The sequence below is a fragment of the Serinus canaria genome, chromosome 1A, assembly GCF_022539315.1.
Source record: "Serinus canaria isolate serCan28SL12 chromosome 1A, serCan2020, whole genome shotgun sequence".
In the NCBI taxonomy this organism is placed as follows: Eukaryota; Metazoa; Chordata; class Aves; order Passeriformes; family Fringillidae; genus Serinus; species Serinus canaria.
Window position 1 is genome coordinate 68,737,588 of NC_066314.1, and position 21,968 is coordinate 68,759,555.

Genomic DNA, 21,968 nt, shown 5'->3' on the forward strand with positions numbered 1-21,968 from the left:
ACTGGATGCCCCAGCATCAATGGCACACCTCATGGACCCGTGGCTGGGATCTGGTTTCTAGTTTTATTTTCTTTATTTTTCTTCAAAGCAATTTGCAAAGAATGTTTGTGTCCATTTCCCTGTTAGGGAAACTAAAGCAGCAAGAGCCAAGAGCAGTGCACAGGACTCCCACCACTGCAAACATCAACCAGCCAATAGTCAAAATCACTTGTAAATTATTATTGCCACAAAGGAATTTGCTAAACAAACAAATGAGCATGTTTATTAATTTTTGACCACTCCTAAATACAAATAGATGTGGATATCTATTTCCATTTAAAGATTAAAAGCCTCCCCATCAGCTCCCCATCAGTGGCAAGCAGTGACCTCTCCTTGGCCTCCATGTGAATTATGAGTGCAGCCTCCTTCAAGGCCAGATCCTATGAAGAATGCTATGTTGTTAACTTCTAAATAACATTATTATTCACCAGATAATTCATACATACCAGAATATAGTTCCACCTAAGTGCTGGGTAATTTATCCTTAGAGGGCTGGTGCATAAACCCACCCCCCCCCCACCAAAATTTAGGGTTGAAATTTTATCAGGGTGAAATTCTATCAGGTTTTCTCCAAAGGAGACAAAATGGGAGAACTTTCCAGGACAGAATTATAATGCTTGATGGCTTTTTCATGCTTCAAAAGTCTTTCTCCAGGAAGACTTCCTCTGAACCCATTGGTGCAATCCTCATGCAGATTGTTGTATCTGGGGAGATGATACAGAAGGAAAATAAAATAATCACCCTTTAAGGTATTAGTTTTACCCATTGTTTATATATAATAAATACTTTTAATGTAATATATAAATACTAGAAATACAAGTATTTATATGTTATATAAAAAGTAAGTAAAAACTTGAATTATTGAAAAATGTGATACCTTGATTCTGAAGTGAAATGCTGATTTGAAATAATCTTTTTTTAAATGTTTGGAGTTTCATTTTTAACAAGATTGGAGGTCAAAAAATTTCTTCTTAAAAATGTTAATCCACGCCAGGTTTTTTTTTTAATTTAAACCAATTTTACATTAACATTTTGACAACCAAAACCTCTTCGTTTTCAGCAGTAAATGCCACACATGAAGATTTCAATTTATAGGAGAATAAAATGTTTTTAGTTGTGGCCCAGTTCATATTTAAAAGAAAAGAATCACCCTGGAATAATCAACAAGATTAAACTTTGGTTGGTTGGCAAACCAACGGCAAAGCTGGTGCTATATGTAGTAGAAAAAAACCAACATTTTTTGGCAAAAGTTCTAGAAGTGCACTGCCCTTGGAGGTTTTCCATTGCTCTCATCCTCACATCCCTGCTTCACCAAGGCTCCTGCAGGATTCCCACAGAGCTGCCCCCCTTGGTGGCACTTTCACATGGCCCCTGCCCCCCTTGGTGGCACTGGCTGCTGCCCTCCCTCTTCTTTATAATGCTGACAACAGAAAATTAACTAATTTATGGTGCTGACAACAGAAAATCACCAGGGATTAAATCCCCAGAATTGTGAGTTCCTTGTGTTTTTCAGGCAAAATCCAGGGATTAAACCCTACAGGCTCCACAGGTGGCATCGAGTTTTCTCATCTCCAGCAGCAAGCTGCTTTCCTCCCATGCCCAGTAAAGTACCAGGAAATATCTGGGGGTTGTTCTGTTGCAGCTGCTGCACCCAAGCAGCACTGCAGCTTTTTCACCACCCCTGTGTCCCACACTAAAGGTGGGAGCTCCCTGGGAGAGCAGCAATTCTCTCTAGAATTAGGTACCAAACCAAGGCCAGTGGAGGTCAGTTCCATGGCCAGTACAGCTTTGTGTTCCCATCTGAACTCCCTGCCCAAAAAATTAACACCCTTGCAGAAAGGATGTGATGAAAGAAAGAATATGATGCTCTTCTTTCTTTAGGGCTTTTTGTATTAATCAGTCCCTTTAACTATTTAAGGTTAATTACATCGGTTTGGTTTAGGTTTTTTTTTAACCTCTCCACGTGTGAACTCTCACTCCCAATTCTTTATTACACACTAGCCCACAGATTCTATTAGAATTTCTACCTGCACCTACAAACAAAACACCAAATTTTCATTTTTTCACACATACCTGTGTGCAATGGCCCAGAACCCCAGGGTGTTCACCAGCATTAAGGAAGCCAAGAAGAAGAAGAACCTCTCCAATTTCCCTTCATGCAGCAAGTGTGGGAACCAGCTGCCTGGTGAAGGAGACATTTGCAGCAGGATTAGTTTGCCTTGCAGCAGGAGATGTGGCTCGTGGGGAGGACATGAGGATAACTCAGGGTGAGACACAACCCCCACAGGTGCTCTGACCCCCCTGCAGCTGTTTGCACTCTCACAGCATCCACGGGGGGTTTTGGGTACTCCTGCTTTGCAGACAGGCAATAGAGATCTAAAGGGACTAAAAAACTTCCCTAATACATCTGAAGTGTAGTGGAGAACCTAATCCTGTCATGGCTGGGCCACCTCCCACCTGCAGCATCCTGTGCACTCAGCTAAACCCAAGGCAGCTGTGAAAATCGTAGGAAGAATTAAGCTGGGCTGTAGAAATCCTTACTTGTACCTCTCATGCTTCTAATAGTCTCTTGTTAATAGAAAGAGTAAAAAAAACAATTAAAATTCTAAATATTAGAAGCATTCACTTGGATGGTGCTCCATTACCAAGATGCCACCTGGCATTTTACTTTGCCTTTCTTTACAGCTGCCTTTACCATGATCCTGTAAGGTCCTTTTCTTTCATTCAGTGTTTATTTACATAAACCAGACCTTTTCCAGCCAAGGCTTTTGGAGCAGTGTCTGGGCCATTTTGGCTCTCCTTTCAGCAGAGGACAGTACCACCTACATGCACACAGAGATTTCCCTGCCTGTGCATCCCTGTGCACTCCAGTTTGTGGCTTTCAGTGTTCACTACAATCAGTCTGCAAACAAGCTCAGCTGGCAAATAACTGAATAACTCTAGAAATCAAAATGGTTAAAAAGAAACCAGCCCCAGTCAGTCTGCAACTGAAGGCAATCAGTGCCAGAATCAACTACAGCAAAACCATCAGACCAAGGTGAAACAAAAAGTTCCAGTAGAAATTGAAGTTACAGAATATCAGAGACCTGTACAGTGCTGTAAGGACCATGGACATCATTTGGAAATACAGGATATTTATTGCCTTTGAGGAAGGCACATAGCCTGTCTTCATCAGCAGTTACTGGAGAAATGCAGAGTGTGAAAGTGCTGGTGCTGAGAAGGTGATGCCCACACTCTCCACAGCTCAGGGGGGTTCACATCAGAGCAGTTCCCATTAACAGCTGGAACATTTCAGACATGAGCTTATTTTTTTGTTGTTGTTTAGCTCCCTTAAAAACCCAGTTGCTCCAAGAACATTCTGTGATGCAAATCAGATTATTGGGAGATTCAGATTAAAAGCATTCCCTGATCTGAACTACACCTGCACCAGTGTGCCCAAAGTCACCTTTCCCCTGCATCAAAGTCTGGTACCAAATCCTTCCATCTCAGGAATGTGGCTATTCACCCCTTGAATGAACTAATGGGGAAAGAGGGAAAACCTTTCTTACCACAGCTATTGTTAAATCCTGATGGCCTTAACAGAACTTTTGGCCACTAATGCCACTTTTACACATTGATTACCATCCTTAGATTGTAAATATTTTCCTACTTAGAGACAAAGAGCTGTTCCACAGCGTGGGAGAGACACCAGCCAAAAGATTACACCCTCCCAAACACACATTCATATATTTACATTTTTCTCTTCCCTTCATATCTTAGAGTTATAAACACATTTCTTTTCAGAGCTGTTGCCTTTATCTCTCCTGGGACTGACAGAGAACAAGTGCCATCAGTTCTCCTGGGCTCCTGCACAGTTGTCTCCCTGCCATGTTACATTTTTGCTCATCACAGAGCAGCACCACCACCCCTCTGCCTGCTCCCTTCCTTTGGCAGCATTATCCCAGAGCCACTTTTAAAAACCTATCATCCAACACTGCAAGCTGCCCGAGCTCCTAGGTGCTGTAACTTCATTTTAGTAGCTGATAAACTTTTACTGTCATCATTCACAATCAGGTAGTTTTTCATTTGGCATCCCCCAGGGGTAAGGGAAGGCAGAGCCAGAGCATGTGGATGTGCTGAAAGAGAAATCGTGTGTGGGGGTCTGAGCTGCAGCCTGCCAAAGCAGAGCTCACACTGCCTGCTGGGTTATCCACCTTGGCTAAGCTAACTGCAGGAGCTTCCTCATGGAAGGGCACTTCCAGTGGAACCTGAACAAAAAACATAGTTAAAGTTGATAAAAGCAGTTTTGCAGTTTCTGAATTTCAGAGGTCCATTTGCACCATTCTCTGTGTCATCACTGATAAAGGTCCATAACACTCTCTGTGCTATCACTGATAAAGGCACCAGGGAAAAGCACTGAACTGGGGCTGCTTGGTTGTGTGAGGGCAGGATGGCAGCCTGGCCAGCAGGTCTGCATTCCACTCCCACTTCTCCATGGCCTGGGTCAAAGATCCTTGCTCTGTCTCCTCCCTGATTCTTTTAGGAGTTTCCAGTGTTTAAACAGTGAAAGCAGGACAATGACAGAGAGCCTTGGGAAACTCCAAATTATCAACAGCACAGGCAGGGAGAAAAATCAGGCAGGATGTGGTGAGGCTCCAGCTGCCATAGAACACACAATTTGTCTCTAGTTTCCTGCTCAGTCCAAAGCAAGAGATGGGATCAAGGCTTTCTTTTCCTATCAGGCAATAAGGCTTGTTGTCCCTTCTTGTACAGAGGAACAAGGCAGCAGTCCTAAGGATATCCAGACTATAATACTTCCAGTACACACTTTCATTACCAGATGCAGAAAAAATTAATATAACCCTTTCCTACTTACAGCCAAAAAATAATTACTTCTCACTCTTTTTTCTTTCATTACTTTTCCCTTTAATTTTTTTTTTCTCCTCATGAAATAGGGGATAAACCTGGACTACACTTACATCTGCTTATACTCACTTTAAAGAGAATCCTCTTCTGTGCTTGCAGGAAGCCTTGAGAGAAAAGTCATCAGTGCTAGAGCTTCACCCACGTGTTTCAGGCACCAAAACTCCCTCAGATGCTCTCACCCCTGACCCCACTAACACCTCCCACAGGCTCTCTGCAGGCTCCAGCATCCTCCCCTGACTGCCTTTGGGGCTCATACTCTCAGGATTTCACTCTCACCATCAACATCTCCCTGGGCCAGTTTCTGGTTTTGCTGGAATCAGGCACCCTGGGCACTGCTGTGATTGAGGAGTCCAGCACTTCCCCATCCTTGCCTCAGCATGCAGCATGCTAACAATTCACTTTTCCCCAAAAGATACTGCCTTTGGGCTCTGTGCATCTTTTTCTTTTCTGTGGAGATTGCCAACAGAAGTGGCAATTACAAGGTTGGTTTGTCACACAGATAATTGCTCACTGGGAATTAACTTTCTGCAACAAGCTCCTGATTTCCATTTTTATTCCAACAATAGAAATACTTAGTGGCATGAATCACCACAAAGAAACAGAAGTTTCCTTTAGGTGCACTATTTTAAATAGATTTTCTCTACTGGTTAGAAGTGAATTGCTTATGTATTTTATGGCAAATTTAGAACAAGTCAGAAAATGAAGCCCAGGCAGAGTCTGTTCCTCAAGTCTGCTCTGCAATCATGGAAATAAAGCACCTGATAAACTTTCACTGACATTTTGGAGTCCTATCAATTTTGCATCAAAAAATCACTCAGTCCAAGAAGCAGGAATAATTTACAATACCAAGAGGAAGCAACTGATCCTACCAAAGCAGGCAGAGGTGGAGGTGAAGCAGAGATTAGGAGGTGGACAAAAACTTTCCTGGGCTGTTTCTGGTGGGTGACTGGCAGCAAGGAGCTGCTGGCAATACCAGCCATTGAACAAAACCTCAAAAAGACCAATCTTTGACAAATATTAGTGCACACAACATTGCTGCTCTGGTGGCACCCTCAGAGAGCTCAAGGGAAAGGTGCACAGGGAGGCATCCTGGATTTTTTGCTGATTTTTTGCACTATCCTATTTGATTATGGGGAAAACCTTGAAGAAAAAACAAATGCCAGAAGTTACTTTATCCTGCACCATTGCTGCATTTTTGGAGCTGTCCTGTAACCTATGCTATGATTTAAAAAAAAAATTAATTCATATTTTAACAAGGTTTATATTGCCTTCCTTCATTTCATCAACTTAGTGGGCATATATTTAGTGTTTGATCATATCCAAATTAAAGTCTCACTCTGCCTCTAATCCCTATTAGCTAAGTAGGCACCAGTGGCCACCACCATCTGGACTGCAAGAAATATCCTTTAGCTTTATCATCTTTGGTATTTAGAATCCCACAAGACTAAAATGATAAAAAGAACCAAAAAACCCAAACTCAAACCACAAGCCCCCCTCCATGATTCTCTAAATACAAGCAGGAAAACTGTGTCTGGGACAGCTTCCTTCCTCTGACCTTTTTTTTATTTTTATTTCTTTCTTACATATTTATATTAATATTTTTAGAGAAATATATTCTGAAATGATTGGCATAAGGGGACAGGTTTTGTCTTGCATCTTCTTCCGTTAAAATGTTAGGAGAGGTAAGAGATCCAAAAGAAAGCAGTTTCCCAGCTTGTACTGAAAATATCACTGTCACCCATCATCTGTTTGCACTCGTCAGATTTTTAAAAAAAACTCTTATTTTATCATATTCACACCATCCTCCATAGATGCGTTAAAAATGATTAATGCAGCTTTGACTGTGACTGATATCTGATCAACTCTGCCAATAAAAACCCAAATAAAATCCTAAACTAGCGGCATAAAATAGGATAGAAAAATGTTTAAATTTTTGTCAACACCCTCTGTGCTTCAACACTTCAAAATATAGAGTGGAGGATCGACTTCTCTGCAGGAACATGGAAAAACATGGTCTGAGTGCTAGAGATGGGAGAACCAGAAATAGTCTTGGCTCAGGTTTCAGTGAAACAAGAATCATGGGACAAGACAAAAGCATCCAGGAGTCACTCACTGAGCCCTGTTAAATCTCACAGAACCATTTCAGCAGCACGATCCTCTCTTGAAGCAAAAGAGAAAGAATTTGCTCTTCCAATAGAAATAAATTAGTAAATTAGCTGAGTCTTTTTTTTTTTAGGAAGAAAACAAAGAATTCTGGTTGGTTTGCTTTACTCCCAGTTTCATAAACTGTCCAGATACTGAATATTTACAAGCTTTTTAAACAGATCTGAAAAAAAAAAGGTAAAAATCTTAATTTGTGTTACTGGAATTTAATTTGACTTAAGAGGGGGCCAAAAATTTGATACCTGCAGCAGTCATCTTTAGTGGGTTCATTAGGCAACCACTGGGTTTTCCTAAATTAAAAATAAATTATTATTTTGCTGATTGTAATGAGCACCAAAGTCCACTGTAGAAGCTGTCCAGGGTAAAAATTGTGTGTATAACATTTCCTACCAAACTAGGGGAAAACCAAAACTGAGCCTAAAATGCATTTTTAGTTTTGCTGTAGTCTATCCCCACCTCCAAAAGCCTGATCCTAAACCTAGTGTGATCCAGGAGTCAGCAGGACAACAGCCTGGGATGAGCAGGAGTGTCAGAACACAAATGAACTCCCAGGAAACATCACCAGCATTTGCAAGCTGTGAATTGTGTGGCAATTTGGAATTATTAATCTTATTCAAGCAAGGAACACCGAGAAAGGAGATACCCAGTGAGATCCTAATTATTTTTAAAAATAAAAAGTGAGAGCCCAGTAATATGTTGTTTACATATTAATAGGGCAAGTAATCTCTAACACTCTCCTAGCTGGAGCAACAGAGCAATCACCAAGCATTTTTCACTTGATTTTTTTTTCCCCTAAAGCTTTTCAAGTTTTGCAGAGGACTTTTCCTGCTTAGCAGTAGTCATTCCCATCACAGCATCTTCACCTGAACACAGAGTGTCACTGATTCCCTGGGAAATTCCAGAGTGACTTTTGCTCAGGATAATGGTGCAGTCAATTCCACCCACGGGAACAGCAGGTCTGACAAAGTTACACAAAGACAGCTTTGAAAAAAGAAAAAAAAAAAAAGAAAAGCTAAGTTAAGAAGTTTGCCACCCAACTTTCTAAGAATAAGGAATATTTTAGCCAGGAAACTTTTCAGTTGGCTCAAGAATCCTGAGCAAAAGGGGTTAAAATGTGGCAACTGCAGCCTGTGGGTTTAGAGTTCAACTCGGTCTCAGCCAGGATAAAAACTCACCATCTCTGTTAAAACAGTATTTTTGGCAAGAAAATAACTTTTTTTGACTCAAATTACTTCACAAAAAAAAAAGGGATAATCACCTTGATAGAAAACCAGACAAAATCCTACTGAATTGCAAATCAAATGCAAAAATTGGTTTCCTCTATCACAGAGTACAGAAATGCTCAGTAAAGAAATTAATTACATAATAGTGACACAACATAGGTAAAATATTTTGGTGCTGACATTATGCTTGATTATTTTGCAATTATTTATTTCCAAAGTCAAATTGCAGTAAAATGTCAGTTTTACTAAATATTTCAAATCTCATAAAAATTAATAGTTTCCATATCTTGGAGGGAGGGGAGAGAAAAAAATAATAATACAGTCTGTCTTAAGCTGTTTGTTTAATTTACCCCATATTACACTGAACTCACAGGAATGAAAAACAGCCTTTTCCACCAGGGGATATTCAAGGAGCTCAGTTCTCCACTCTGGATTGCTTGGGGCTTAATAGTTCTTTGCCTGATTCATTTCTGTAGACATTCCTGTTTTTCACCCATCTCCAGGTGATGTTTTATACCTTGTAATAAATTTTTAATTGAATTTTTAACTTAAAAACAGGACTGAGTGTCAAAGCATCATTTGTTTGTTCAGATCTTGTGAGTAGGAATAAAAATTTCTTGTCACACTTTCCAAACACCCATTTCTGCTTGGTTTTAAATTACATGATTCTTTATGTAGGAAAGAGAACAACCCAAAACTTGAACCCTGAACAGTTACAAAATCCTGCACCAATTTGCTGTGGTGTCATGGATTAGGGCCAGCAGTTGTGGTCTCTAATGAAAAATTCTCTGTAACTGTTCCACCAGAGCTTGTCAGTGGCATCTTCACAAATACTCCTTCAGCAAGTGGGACTATTTCAAATTTGGGAAGAAATTTGGGATGCCTCTCCCTCAGATCAAGAACTCAAGTGCTTTCCATGTGGAATAAATCTTTTCTGTATTGAACAAAGATTCAGCAGCAAAGGAAAAATGACTTTAAGACATGGCTGGCTTATTCTGAAAGTCAGCAACCCAGGAACAACTGCAGTTCAGAGCTCCCACTAAATGCACCCCAGCAGGCTGGACCTGCAGGAACTCTTCTGAAACAGGGAGATTTGTGGGAATTGCAGCATTCATCTGCAAAAGGACAAGCCCACAGTGAGACAGCATTGCCACAGAATGTGGCTGTCCCAAAAGCTGGGCAAAGGCAGAGGAACCAGTGGGTCCAGGAGAGTGAGATCCCCAGACAGCTCTGAAACCCTCAGCCCTGAAACCTCAGTCCTGTCCCACCCTGGGGCAGACAGGAAAGAAAATTCCCCATTCCTTAAATTCACATCTTGCTCTCCAGGCCAGAGGCTTCCATGTAAGTGTGAACAACATGAAAGACTTCATGAACACAAAAAGGTCCTTCCTGGCCAATTTATGTTCAGTCTTTCAGAACACAAGTGCAGAGATTGGACAGGAGGACTTCCTGCAAGATGCCATCCTCTAATTACTCCGACTATCAAAACGAAGATGACTCATTAAAATTGGATGAATACAGCTGGAAGGCTATTTCCTATCTTAATTCCATCTTAATTGTGAGAGCAAATCAATAAAACTTTGGCATCCCTTTTAATTCTGCTGCCTGATTCTCCAAATCAATAATATTAGAAAACTGCTCAGGAGCACCCATCAGGAGCATACTCTTACCTTGAGTGCCTGCGTGGGCTGTCTGAACAATGAGAGCTCCCATGAAGCAGCCAGCTCCATTAAACAGAGCTAAAAAATGCATGGAAATCCCTCTCATTCCTTCAGGAACAAGCCAGAATGAAAGTAAGGAACCTTAGGAAGGAAGGAGATACAGTTACAAGTTAAAAAAGAAAAAAGAAAAGGAAAAAAAAAAAAAAAGAGTTAAATGATGGTAGAATACAGATAATACAAAAACCTCAAAGCATCTCTATTAGTGAATTTTCATATTTTATGCAGAGAATTACTTGCTGCAGAGGTGCAATCAGATGTACCCTATAACATGTCAATGTGTACCCTGTGACAAAGCATTATCTAAACTGCTGAAATGAATATCTGTAATGAACTACCCACACACAGCCATCCATGTTCCACAAGTACAGAAAGATCTTTCACCCAGACATGCACCTTTCAAAGCCTCAGCCATCAGCAAGGGCAGAGAAACCACAGCCAGTAAGCATGAGGACAAAGGATGTGATGTTTAACTGCAGAACAGCAGGACCTCCAATCTCAGAGCCAGGGCAGCACAGCCACTTGTAAACACTTCCAAAATCTACAGCTCTGCCTTAATTTGGACAGTTAGCTTGCTTTACCTGAAGGCTGGACAGTGCTCCTGCTCCCTGGAGTGCAATCCCCAAGCTCACTGGCTCATTTTTAAGACCTCATTCCTCACTTTCTTGCCAGAAGGCTAAACACCAGAAGCAGCAACAGCTTTGGTGGAGAGGGGAAGCTGCAGCATGCTGCTGTAGCATGGATGCCTATAAATAATCCCACCAGCTGTAATTTGGCTGTAACAGCAAGACTTTATGATAGCTGTTCTTTTTGTGCAATTCTCACTATCAGTAAAAACTTTTCTTCCCTAATTTCACTCCTTGAGTTCTCCTCCACACTTTTTTCTCCCAACCCCAGACTGTCCCCACCTGATTTATTTGTTGAATTAGAACGACCTCCAGCTTGAAAAACTTGCCAGCAGAGGGTCCTATTTGGATGCTGAGTTGCCTGAAGCACCTCTGAATACAAATGAAACCTTGCAATCACCATCTTTCACCACTCTTAATTTGGGTGTCCAAATGAGAGCTTTGAAAACATATGAAAGAAAGAAATACCACAGACAGTGTTTTCTTCCTCACTCTCAATAGGAACCAGAAGCCTGAGGGCAAGAGAAAGCAGGTGAGCTTGGGTCACCATCTGTAGATGCAACAGCCTGAAGCATTGTACAGCTAACTTGAGGCCCTAAAAGACTTAAAAGTTTCTGGTTGTTCCTCCCTTCTGAAAGCAGGGGTGCAAAACATGCATCTTGGTCAAATTCAGCCTGGGTAATTGCATCCTCCTTACCCAAATTACCCCTGCTGTTTCAATAGCCTGCTCCACTCCTCCCTGTCCCCACAGAGCTGCTGGGAGCTGTTCAACAGCTGCTGCATTTCCCCCTGGAGAAAATTGCAATTTCTTGGTGGGCAAAGCCATCCCCAATATATCCTCTAACAGAGCTGTAGTTTCCTGCTTGAAACCAAGCTGAGGTTACAAATTCAGCCTGTCAAAAGCTAGTGAGAACTTTGTGCCACTGTGGAGGAGAGCAATACCATTGTTTGATTTCATTTTTCAGACTTCCTTAGGGGCAGATATTATTTTAAGAGATGCTCACACTACCTGAAGGAGATTATTCAAAACTCATTTCAACAAAATAATGTATAAACACAGTTCTAAGTATCAGGGACCAAATTATAGACTAGTTGGGTTGGGAGGGACTTTCAAGGTCCTCCAGTTCCAACCCCACTGCTATGGGCAAGGACACCAGGCTACTGAGAGCCCAGCCTGGCCTGGAGCACTGCCAGGGATGGGAGAGTCACAGCTTCTCTGGGAAAGCTGTGCCAGAGCCTCAGCACCCTCACAGCAGAGAATTTCCTGCTGATATCTCTTCTGAGCCTACTCTCAGTCTGAAGGTGCTCCCCTTTGTCCTGCCCCTACATGCCCTTGGAAATAATCTCCATCTCTCTCTTGCAGGCTCTTGTCAAGTACTGAAATGACACAATTCAGTCACCTTGAAGCTTTCTCTTTTCCAGGTTGAGCAACCTTAGTAAGGGAGGGACTAATGAAAATAAAGAGTTCAGTGTGCCAAACCTAACATCTCTAACCAAGCTCTTCAGAAATGAGCTGTCTCCTTTCTTCCCCTGCTAAAGGCGGTGAGCATTCCCCTCCTCAGCCTGGATCATGCACTTCCAGGTCCATTAAATTATTATCATAGCTGAATTTGACCTTCTGCATAAGAAAAATGTCAGGAAAGGTGGGACAGCTCTGTGAGGGTCCAGGCTGTCACTGACATCCATGGAGATTCACAGAATGGCTCCTGAACAGCAATCCAGTTCAAACTGAAGTGGAAAGCCAGAGTTCAGAACCCTGAATGCAGGGGCTGGAGATGACTGAGTGGACCTCAGCCAGTGCCAGAGCTGGGGAAAGCCAGGCTCCTCTCCAGCAGCAGCTGGAGATGCCAGACTGCAGGGAGCTGGCTTGCCCTGCCTGCACAGCCAAGACACTCAAACAGGGCCAGGCACCAATTTTTACCATGAATGCAGACCACCTTCCCCACCAGCCACAGCAATATCTTATTTTAGGACCTCCCTTTTAGCTTTTTATCTGCAAGTCTTTAGACCTTGTCCCATTGAGCTGGGTTCTTAAGTCACACCTCTCACTGCAGCTCTAAGCACGATGCTTAATCCCTATTTAAATGGGGAAGGCCAGCTTTTCTTCCTAAGAAATTATAACCACAATCCTTTAAAAAAGTCTTAAAAAGAAAAAAGACAACCCCTAAGATGAGTTTTATTTCTTTTTTAAAGGCTAATATAATCTTCCAGTCACTGGACTCTGGTTGTGTCCCAGTGTGCTAGATTAAAAGGCCTTATTCTACCAGCAATATTCTTCTCCTGCTTTTGCATGAGAAGACTGTAAGCAAGTCACCTCCTAACCTTTTTTTTTGTTAAGCTAAACAGAGAAGGTCACAGTTTTCAGTTACACTTAGCCTGTAACCTAGAAACCAAATTACCTGCCTAGAAACCTGTCTCAGTTAAGTACTTGAGAGCTATCAGATGAAGAGGCATTATCAAAGTGCTAAGTATTTAAAACTAGGGAAAATTACCTTTTTAATGACAGACTGTGACCCACAGCTCTGGTAGTCTCAGAGTGTAAGAATGAAGCTGAGACACTGAAGTTATTTCCTGCTCTTAAATACAAACCTGAACATTTTTGGGGTTGTACTGGAACAAGAGACACTCAACCCAGAGAATTAAATGCCTGCAAAGATCAGCCAGTCAATTACTTTACCTGTGTCTCTAAGTGAATGTTGCTGAGATTATTTTTATAATACTAACTTTTTCTTTTTTTATTTTAAAAGCTCTGCAAGGTAAAACACTGGTAAGCACTCTGCATGCTCCTCAGAAGAAAGCAAGGCTCAAAAATGTCAGCGTAGACACAGAAAAGAAAATTATGGAAAGCAGAAAAGGTTCAGACTCACAATCAAGGGTATGAGTACATAATGTGTGGATGGCAGGCACAAGCTGAGCTCTGAAAAAGAGGAGTGTTCATCTCTGGCTCCATGTCACAAGCTAAGACACGAGGATCTGGGGAGGCAGGTTCTCGTGACTCCTGACTGGAGCACTAACAAAAGCCTTGCAGCTGCCTACACCCTGCTCCAGGTTAACCTGTCCTTTTACCTGCCCACATATGCTCTGTGCCAGTGAAAAACAGTAATAATTCCATTAGCTGGGCCCAAAAATCAAAATTGCTTCACCTTGCTCTGACTGTGGCCTTTAAGGTGGTCCCAGAGTACAACCACAGCTCAGCTCTCAGGTGTGTTTTTATTCCATCTCAACAAAATCATCACAGGAGACTCCAGCTCAGAAGGAGCCTCAGGAGCTCAGTCCAGCCCCTGCCTGAAGCAGGTTCAGCTCCAGGACCAAAGGGGGGATTGTGCTCCCCAGGGACCTGACTGGGCTGTGCTCCCTTCCCCTGGATCTGGAACATCACTGCTCATCCTGAGCTACAGCCAGCAAGACAAATTCTCTGAAGCAGGTAAAGCACAGCTCTGCTCATTAAGCCCATGGAAGAGAGCCAGGGATAAACTATCAGATGACAGTAATTATTTTTAGGCAGCTGATGCAGTTCTCTGAGAATCAGGACACCTTTCCTTTAGCCAATTTGAATTTACTTACAGGAGGGGGTCACCAAGGCTTCAGCCACTCCAAGCAGGATGTACTGAGGAGCCAGGTGGAAGCAAGGCATGGAGGAGACCAGGAGAAGCTCCTCAGACAGAGTCTGCTCCAGCTGGGGGAAGTGCTTGCGGTGGATCTCGGAGAAGCCAGCAGCCACCACGGAGAGAGCAGCAGATAAGTGACCTACAACTGGGTGAAGAGCACAGAGCATTCACCAAGCCACTCTTACAGGACCATCCTGGCTTTACAGGGCAGCAAACTCCTAAGAAATGCAAAAGAAGCCTCCTACCCCCACCCCAAATCTTTTTTTATGAACAACTCAACAGGAATAAAGAGTGCTTGCTATGTGGCAAAAGGACACCAGCTCAGCACACACCCAATTTCAGAGCTCAGAATAAATGAGAGCAAAAACTTCTCTGAAGACCAAAGCCATAACGAAGAACTTTTGCCTTTTTTGGTTTTTTTTTTTTTTTCTAAATATTGAGGGAGAAAAGAAAGGAGAAGCAAATGTCCTTCCACATAATACAAGAGAAAGGGTAGGAACAAAACCAACAAGCAGCAGGAAATTCTTCCAAAATTCAGATGTATTATAACTACCCCACACTTCACCCATTGCATAGAGGATACCATTAAAATATATTATTTTGTATTTCTTGATCTTGGCAGTATGAAATGGTTGTATCTTCTCAGAAAAGAAAAACAAAGAAAGCAAGGTTTCCAAGTCTCTGAACCTGAATTATCTAAACTTTTCATGGTTTGAGCTCCCATTGATTTTGACTAAAATTCTGATTTGCCAGCATTTCTAAGCTATAATGTGAGGAGAATTTGGTGGCTTTTGACAGTTTTGGCTCAAAAGCTTAAACTTTTTCTTACCAATCCTTCATGAGTGGCAATTGCTGCACTTATAGTTTGGACATCAACAGCTTTTGTTTCATATTATATTTATAACACATATACACTTTGTCTTTTTTAGTGTGATTTTTAGAAGAGAATAAAAAACTCAAATAGCTAAGAGACCTTTGCCTTGCTGTGTTTTTTGCAGGCCTCTGTGTTTCTTTCCTCAGCACCAAACTCTCACTCCCTTGGTTCCAGCACACTTTTCCTGGATGTTCACAGCTTTAAATATCCCACCCCCCCTGCCTAACCTGAGCCTTGGAAGCTGTTTAGGCTCCTCTAGTGCTTGATGAGAAAATCAACGAATTATTGATGGAAATTGATGGCAGGAGGGAATTCAACAGCATTTTCTGGCCAAGGCACCTTATCCCAGCCAGGTATGAAGCCCTCAAGGAGCTTCTTGCAGTCATCCAAAGCAAGAGTTCTCCTAGTGAAAAATTATGTTGGTACTGAAGAAACCTCCAGCAGTTCAGTATTCCTAACAGTGCAACAAACTTGAAGCATTTTCCTTTACTAAAAGCCAATACATTTCAGAAAAAAAGAACCTCTGGGTGCCCAAAAATTTCAAGGTTTTTTTTTTTTTTCCTAGACATTAAGAGGCAGAGGAAGAAACCAGGAGCCTTGGAGGTACAGTTTTCATCTTTACTCTTCTACCTTCAATCCTCTTTAAAATGAGAGGGTTGGAATGACTTGTCTGAGGCTTGGGTTTTACAGGAGAAAAACTTGTTTTAGTGATATTTAGGGGTGATTCTGGGACTAGGTTCTTTATATTATCTGGAAACTGCATTGGACCTTTATGAATAAACCAACAACTACAGAGTAACAGATTACAATTTATGTAGACCCTTAAGACAGAGCAACCAGGTATTTCAGTTGCCTATGTGGTTCATCCTTGAAATCTGCTATTCTTAACCTGCTGAAAATTTCCAGAAAACTATTTCAATTTCTTCTTCTTCTTCTTACAAGAGCCGAATTAAAATATAGTTATAGGCTGGCTTAACACCAACTGCCTATTTATACTTCCAATTTTGTTGCTGAAAATAATTGAGAACCTAATTAACTGTTGGCAAAAATATTGGCACTTAGAGGTCTACCATACTTGCAGGTGCAGTCATACACTTGGATATCTAAAGCCATTGCCTGCACTCACAGGTATTTTTATGCCTCAGGTAGTTTATCACCCCTAACAGGAGGCTATTTTGATAAATGAACCTATTAAGAACAAACCACTGCATATATTCTACTGCTGTTCAACATAACAGGATAGAACATTAATACTAACTTGAAATTTCCATGGTTTAAAGGAAAATGATTATCTGAATGTGCTTTTTGTGCTTTAATGCAGATGTTATTTTAAAAACTAGGCTAATTGCAACCTGCTGTGTTATATGCTTCTGGTTTGTATAAAACTTAATAACACTCTTAATTAGGCTAATTTAGTCAGATTAATACCTCTGTGTGTGTCAGTACTCACTGTGCTGCCTGCCATGGGGCACTGAATTAATAGCAGCACACTGAGAAAATAGTGGTTTATAAATATTTTCATCTGAGGCTTGCAATGCAGACTGGAAGCTAAAAAATGCAGGAAGTTTAATGAGAGTATCTAGGAAAGGGAATAGCTTTGAGTGAATACAGAATGGAAGATGCTTTGCTGCAAGTACTGCATGGAGCTGACCTCTGAAAAGTGTTGCAGAGGATCCCTCCAGATCCTAGAACATAAGAGGTTTGGGGGTAACTGAAAAATAAATAAAAGAAACCACATCAGTGTCAAGAGAAGGTAGCCCAACTCTTACTAAAGTTATCATTGCTTCTGGGCTATGAATTTCTCTGGAATAAGTGTCAATCTACAACAGGGAAGACTTCCTTTTACCACTTCTGTGAGAAGAGGTAACACTTCACCTCTGGAGATCTCTTCTTGCTGTGACTGGGGGTACAACCAGGATTTTAACAAGGAAGGTACTAAACACTTGAACATTTACCTCACATTAGACATTCTAATGAAAGCTAATTCTAATGAAAATAGGGCTGGGGAGGAAGGCTGTACCTTTCCAAGCAGCCTTCCACCTGGCAACTATTCAGCCTGTTCAATGGCAGCAGCCTGATATGCACACCCATTTGTTTTACATAGCATTCTGCACATTTTCTTTTGCTCATCCATTCTAAAACAAAGCCTTTCACACATACAGAATCAGACTAGCTATTTTATTTCATTTATGATGCGGAGTCTGGAAGAAACTGTTCTAATGGTAATACAATTTCCCTCTCATGAGCTGCAGTCCTAACAATAATGCACTTACAGCATAAAACCCACAGATAAACAAAGCCTTGATTCCTAACTGAGTTCTCTGAATCCAAACTCATAATTTTGGACAACACATTTCTCCAGCAGCAGAGAGCAACTAACTGAAGGGATTTTTAATTTCTAAATAAGACTTGGTTTGTACATTAACTTTCCAAAGGATAATGGATAAAGAAACATATAGAAGATAACCAAGTTAAAGTAATTCTCAGGCAGGAGTAGTTAATAGCTCTTCTCTCCAACACTAATTCCATAGGATGAGCCCTAGTTATTTGTGAGTGTGCCTAAAATTTTTATTTTTTAGAGGAGCCTGTCCTACACAAAACCTATACTTTTTTCTTACTGTCTAGTAAGTGTTTCAGGACATTTTTTTTTTCAATAATTCCTTTGAAACATTCTTCTGAGCATCATCCCAAAACAAGTCCATCTTAACATTTATAGTCAGATGTAATTGTTTAGGATCATCCATCACACTGAAATTTCTCTTTCAAAACCAGAAAACACATTAAAGCTGTATAAACATGTATTTTTTACATACCAATGTAAATTGTTGGGGAATGTGCAGAGTCCTTGGAGCTAAAGAGCCAGGAGTTAATGCACTCCAGAATAGGAACAAGAATCAGTAGGGGCACGATGCTTATCACGTTCATTGCTGCAACTGGCAAGACAAATCCACCAAAGTGCAGGTTGGAATTCATGGTTTGGAGATAATATCCTGAAGGAATCTGTATTGAAGGATAAAACCACAATCCATGGATAAGATTTTCACTCTATTTGGAAACCTCTCCAAATTTCTCCTTCTGAAGAAGTCACATTAAAACAAATACCTGCTGGCAAAAAAGGAATGAGCATTCATGAAGAAACCTTTCAGATAATGACAAGATCATTCTCTGCCAGAACAAAACATTTCCCTTTTATGAGATTTTCTCCACATTTTACAAATTAAGCAACACTCTAAAAGTTTGTTTGATCACCCCCTATTTAGAGCCATCAGCCAATATACTAAATAATTCCACCCCAAACTTCAGTCACTTCACCCAGACAGTGTTTAGCAGATCAGAATCTTAAAATAACAAAATGCAGAGTGATTTGATTTTAGAATTACGAGGCCCAGGGTGATTTTGGACCTATGACTGTGTGCTCAAGGTAGGAGCACTTGAAAAGCTCCAGGGAATGAAGAGCTGGGTACAGCCTTAGGACCAGCTTAGTGCAACTCACAGTCAGGACACTCACAGAGGATTTCCTTTTCCCTGGGGGAACAGAAAACCAGACAGAAAGAGGATGAGGAACCTCCCAGTGGCAGTCAACTGGGCACACAATTAAGTAGATTTGTAAGACTCACTCACTACAAAAGCAAATAATTCCTGCTGATTGTGTGAGGCTATACAGAAGAGCTGTTGAGTTTATCAAAAAAGGTAAAATCCAAATCCTGATGGCTTCTACCAGCAGATTTACACATTTTTCAGTGGGGTTTTTTGTTTGTTTGGGATTTTTTGGAGGAAGCTTGATTAACTAATTTCATGTGCAGCAGGGAGCCATAATCCACTGTATTTTACACAGACTGGGAAATTCCAACTTGAGCAATTCCCAGAGCACAGTCATGACACAACCCATGACTGGTTTCTTTGCTCTGTCTGTTTTTACTGAGCTCTGGATTCCTGCAGCATCCTGCACACTCTCAATATCATCACTGATTTCAAACAAAGGGAGGACATTGCTGATTTATAGCTGTCTGAAAATCAATGTATAGTTGTTAACTGAGCTCATGTAGGGTTCCTCATCAATTGTTAGAGTCAACCCAATCCACTTTGAGCCTGTTCAGTGCTCAAGAATTACTCAAATGCTTGAGTAATTCTAGCCCTTAACAAAAATATTTTTCACCTACATTCCACCTCCAAAAGGAAATATAAATTGTAAAAGGGAGAATAAACAGTAACAGAACAACATATGTTTAGAACTGAGTCAAATTTCATTGGTTCCTTCTTTCCAATGCCTATTGCAAATAAGAATGAACTTCTGAATAGGAATTAAAATATCATCAACATGAATCACAGGCCCTGAAAGCTGTTAACTTAATATTATGAAGAAAATATTATTAATCTTTACCAAAAAGATACTGATCTATCTCTGAGTTTGAGAAAGAGCCTTAAACTTGGAAATTCTGCCAAAGGATTAACTTCCTTCAGCAGTGGAAAGACATCTGTGTTTTCTAGATAAATACTTTATAATCAACTTGATAAATGATAATATCTCTAATTTTCATGTGATCACCAGTGCATAATCTTGGTCATGTATGTATGGTTTTGGTCTTGATTTTTTTTTTTTTTTTTTGTTTTTTTGGGATTTGTTGTATTGGGACACACAAGACAGATGATGGACTTTGGACCTGGTTAGCATAAGAGGTTTGATAACAGGAAGCCTTGACAAAAACAAACATCTTTGAACATTGCAAGAGGATTAAATCAGACTGACTTAACAGAAAGAGAAAATTACATCAACCTCTGCAAGCAAGAGATGTTGTAATATGTATGTTTGTTCATGTGATGACTAACCCAATCAATGAAGTAAAATATTACTAGCCTTCCTAAAATACTATAGAAGCATTTGTACTCCACAATAAATTTGGATTCTCTGACCATCTCAAGATCTTCCCCATCTCTTCAATTCTAAAACTTTTTTGGGGGGAGGGAGGAATTGGGGAGGGAAGAGGAGAAAGAATGAGGCAGATGGATGGAACATGGAGTGATGGCATGAGGAAGTGCCTGTGAAGCAGTACATGGCACACATTTGTAAGAATTTCCTTAAGCAGCATTTTAACCAAGGAGTAAAAATGAATTTACAAGCCAGCTCAAACTCATCATTTCAGTTGCCTCCAACTCCAGGATCATCCAGACAGAAAGGAATCTGAAGGAATTGTGTCAGCTTAAAGAGTTTCTTGACACATTTACATTTACATCAGACACACCTGACAGAGGGGCTGTGAAAGGATTGGCAACCCACCCACTTCCACTGCAGGTACAGCAGCCACACGAGCCTGTCCAAAGTGTAGGAGAAATATGCAACCAAAAGAGCAAATAAAGATTTGCTACCTCCCCCCAAAAGTGAGGGAACACATTGGAAAATTGCATTCCTCAAGAACACAGTGTTGGTCACTGTGACATGGCATCACGGGGAGAGCAGGACTCTCACACAAGATGGTTCAGCCAGAAAAAAGGTTCCAAGAAAGAAGCAGCAAGCACTCACAACAAGCTTCTTAATGAGTCTTGACCAAGTCAATTCTCATTATTTGAGGGGACCAGAGGCTAACCCAAGGTATATTCTTAGGCAATTAGAGCTGCTTTGCAAGGCTGCTCATCTGGCAAAGCAACAGCCAGAGAAAACACACCTAGAGAGACGGTGCTAAACTTGGGCCAGAGCCTGTTCCAGGATTTTTGTTTAAAAGCTGTGTACCCACCTGCATAACACACGTTCTGTAGAGAATCTGGAAAGTGAACAAGGGGAAGAGTCTGGCCAGGGACTTTGTGCCCTCCACCTGGGTCTCACTGTAGTGGCCCCCGTGGTTTTCCTTGGCGTGGTCCAGCCAGCTGGGCACGGCTGGGCAGAGGTAGCGGTGGCGCGCACAGCCCGTCCTCAGGGCACTAAAAATCACCCCAAAAGTTGTCAGCAGGGAACTGTCTGCAAGCAAGCAGAGAAGTTAGACATGTCTAAACGTTGATGTGTTTTTACCTGCTGTCAAGATGAACATCAGCCGAGACAAAACACTTTGGGAGGGAAAGCACAAGCTGGTGTATTCACCTTTAGGTCTTTTTAGGGAGGGGAAAGGTCACAGCTCTGGATTTGTTTAAAAAATTCTCTTTTGAACACAGTTGGTTTGCAACAACATTGTTACAGAAGCAATCCTGTCCAACAGCCATGGAGAAGAGTTCCTTCTATTACCACACCATCATGTGTTTCTCTGGTTGAGCAGGTAAAAACAAAGGAAATTCATACTTACTTTCCATTTACTGAATGCCTGCTGAAGTCCAGTAGCAAGGGAAGGGCAGTAGCGAAGTGAGAAGGAAAAAGAATTTAAAAAACAGTTGTAGAATAAAGAGAATTTTCATGGATGAATTCCAAGGCCAGAATTATCATCTCAGGTCTTCCAAGTAGCATGCAGGACAAAAGAGGAGTTTCCAGTCTAGTACTTGGCATATTACAACTTATTGACTGGTTACTGGGTTCAGGAATTGCCAACTTGTTTCTCAGATGAAATAAAAGTAGAATGAGCACAAACTGTTAGCTTCAGGCTTGGAAATGCAGGTTCATTTACCTTTGGCAAATTGCCATCGATACAAATGGGGGTTGTGGCACTTCTGTGTTTTTCTGAGTGCTAAAGCAGCACAATAAGTTGAGTATCTATAAATTAATACTTTCCAAAACCCAAAATGAACTAAGATTGCAGAATGAAAATGTCTCCCTACTCTCTCTGATCTGGAAATGATTTTCTAGAAATATCCATTGGCACCTACTGGAATTTCTTGCTTTAAAGTACTTAAGT

At 41.1% G+C, this 21,968-nt stretch overlaps 1 protein-coding gene across 1 annotated transcript in view; it reads right to left on the bottom strand.

Moving 5' to 3' along the window:
- Window positions 1-249: 249 nt before the first annotated feature.
- The window catches only part of SLC15A5 (solute carrier family 15 member 5), a 29,004-nt gene continuing 7,285 nt past the window's right edge, over window positions 250-21,968 (bottom strand). The window contains exons 4-9 of the mRNA XM_018919708.3: window positions 20,886-21,106; window positions 17,970-18,156; window positions 14,239-14,427; window positions 10,001-10,132; window positions 2,113-2,221; window positions 250-743 (exon numbers count right to left, since the gene is read on the bottom strand). Of these exons, the coding sequence (XP_018775253.3) occupies window positions 599-743; window positions 2,113-2,221; window positions 10,001-10,132; window positions 14,239-14,427; window positions 17,970-18,156; window positions 20,886-21,106 (983 nt within the window). The 3' untranslated portion in view covers window positions 250-598. The remainder of the gene's footprint in view (window positions 744-2,112; window positions 2,222-10,000; window positions 10,133-14,238; window positions 14,428-17,969; window positions 18,157-20,885; window positions 21,107-21,968) is intronic.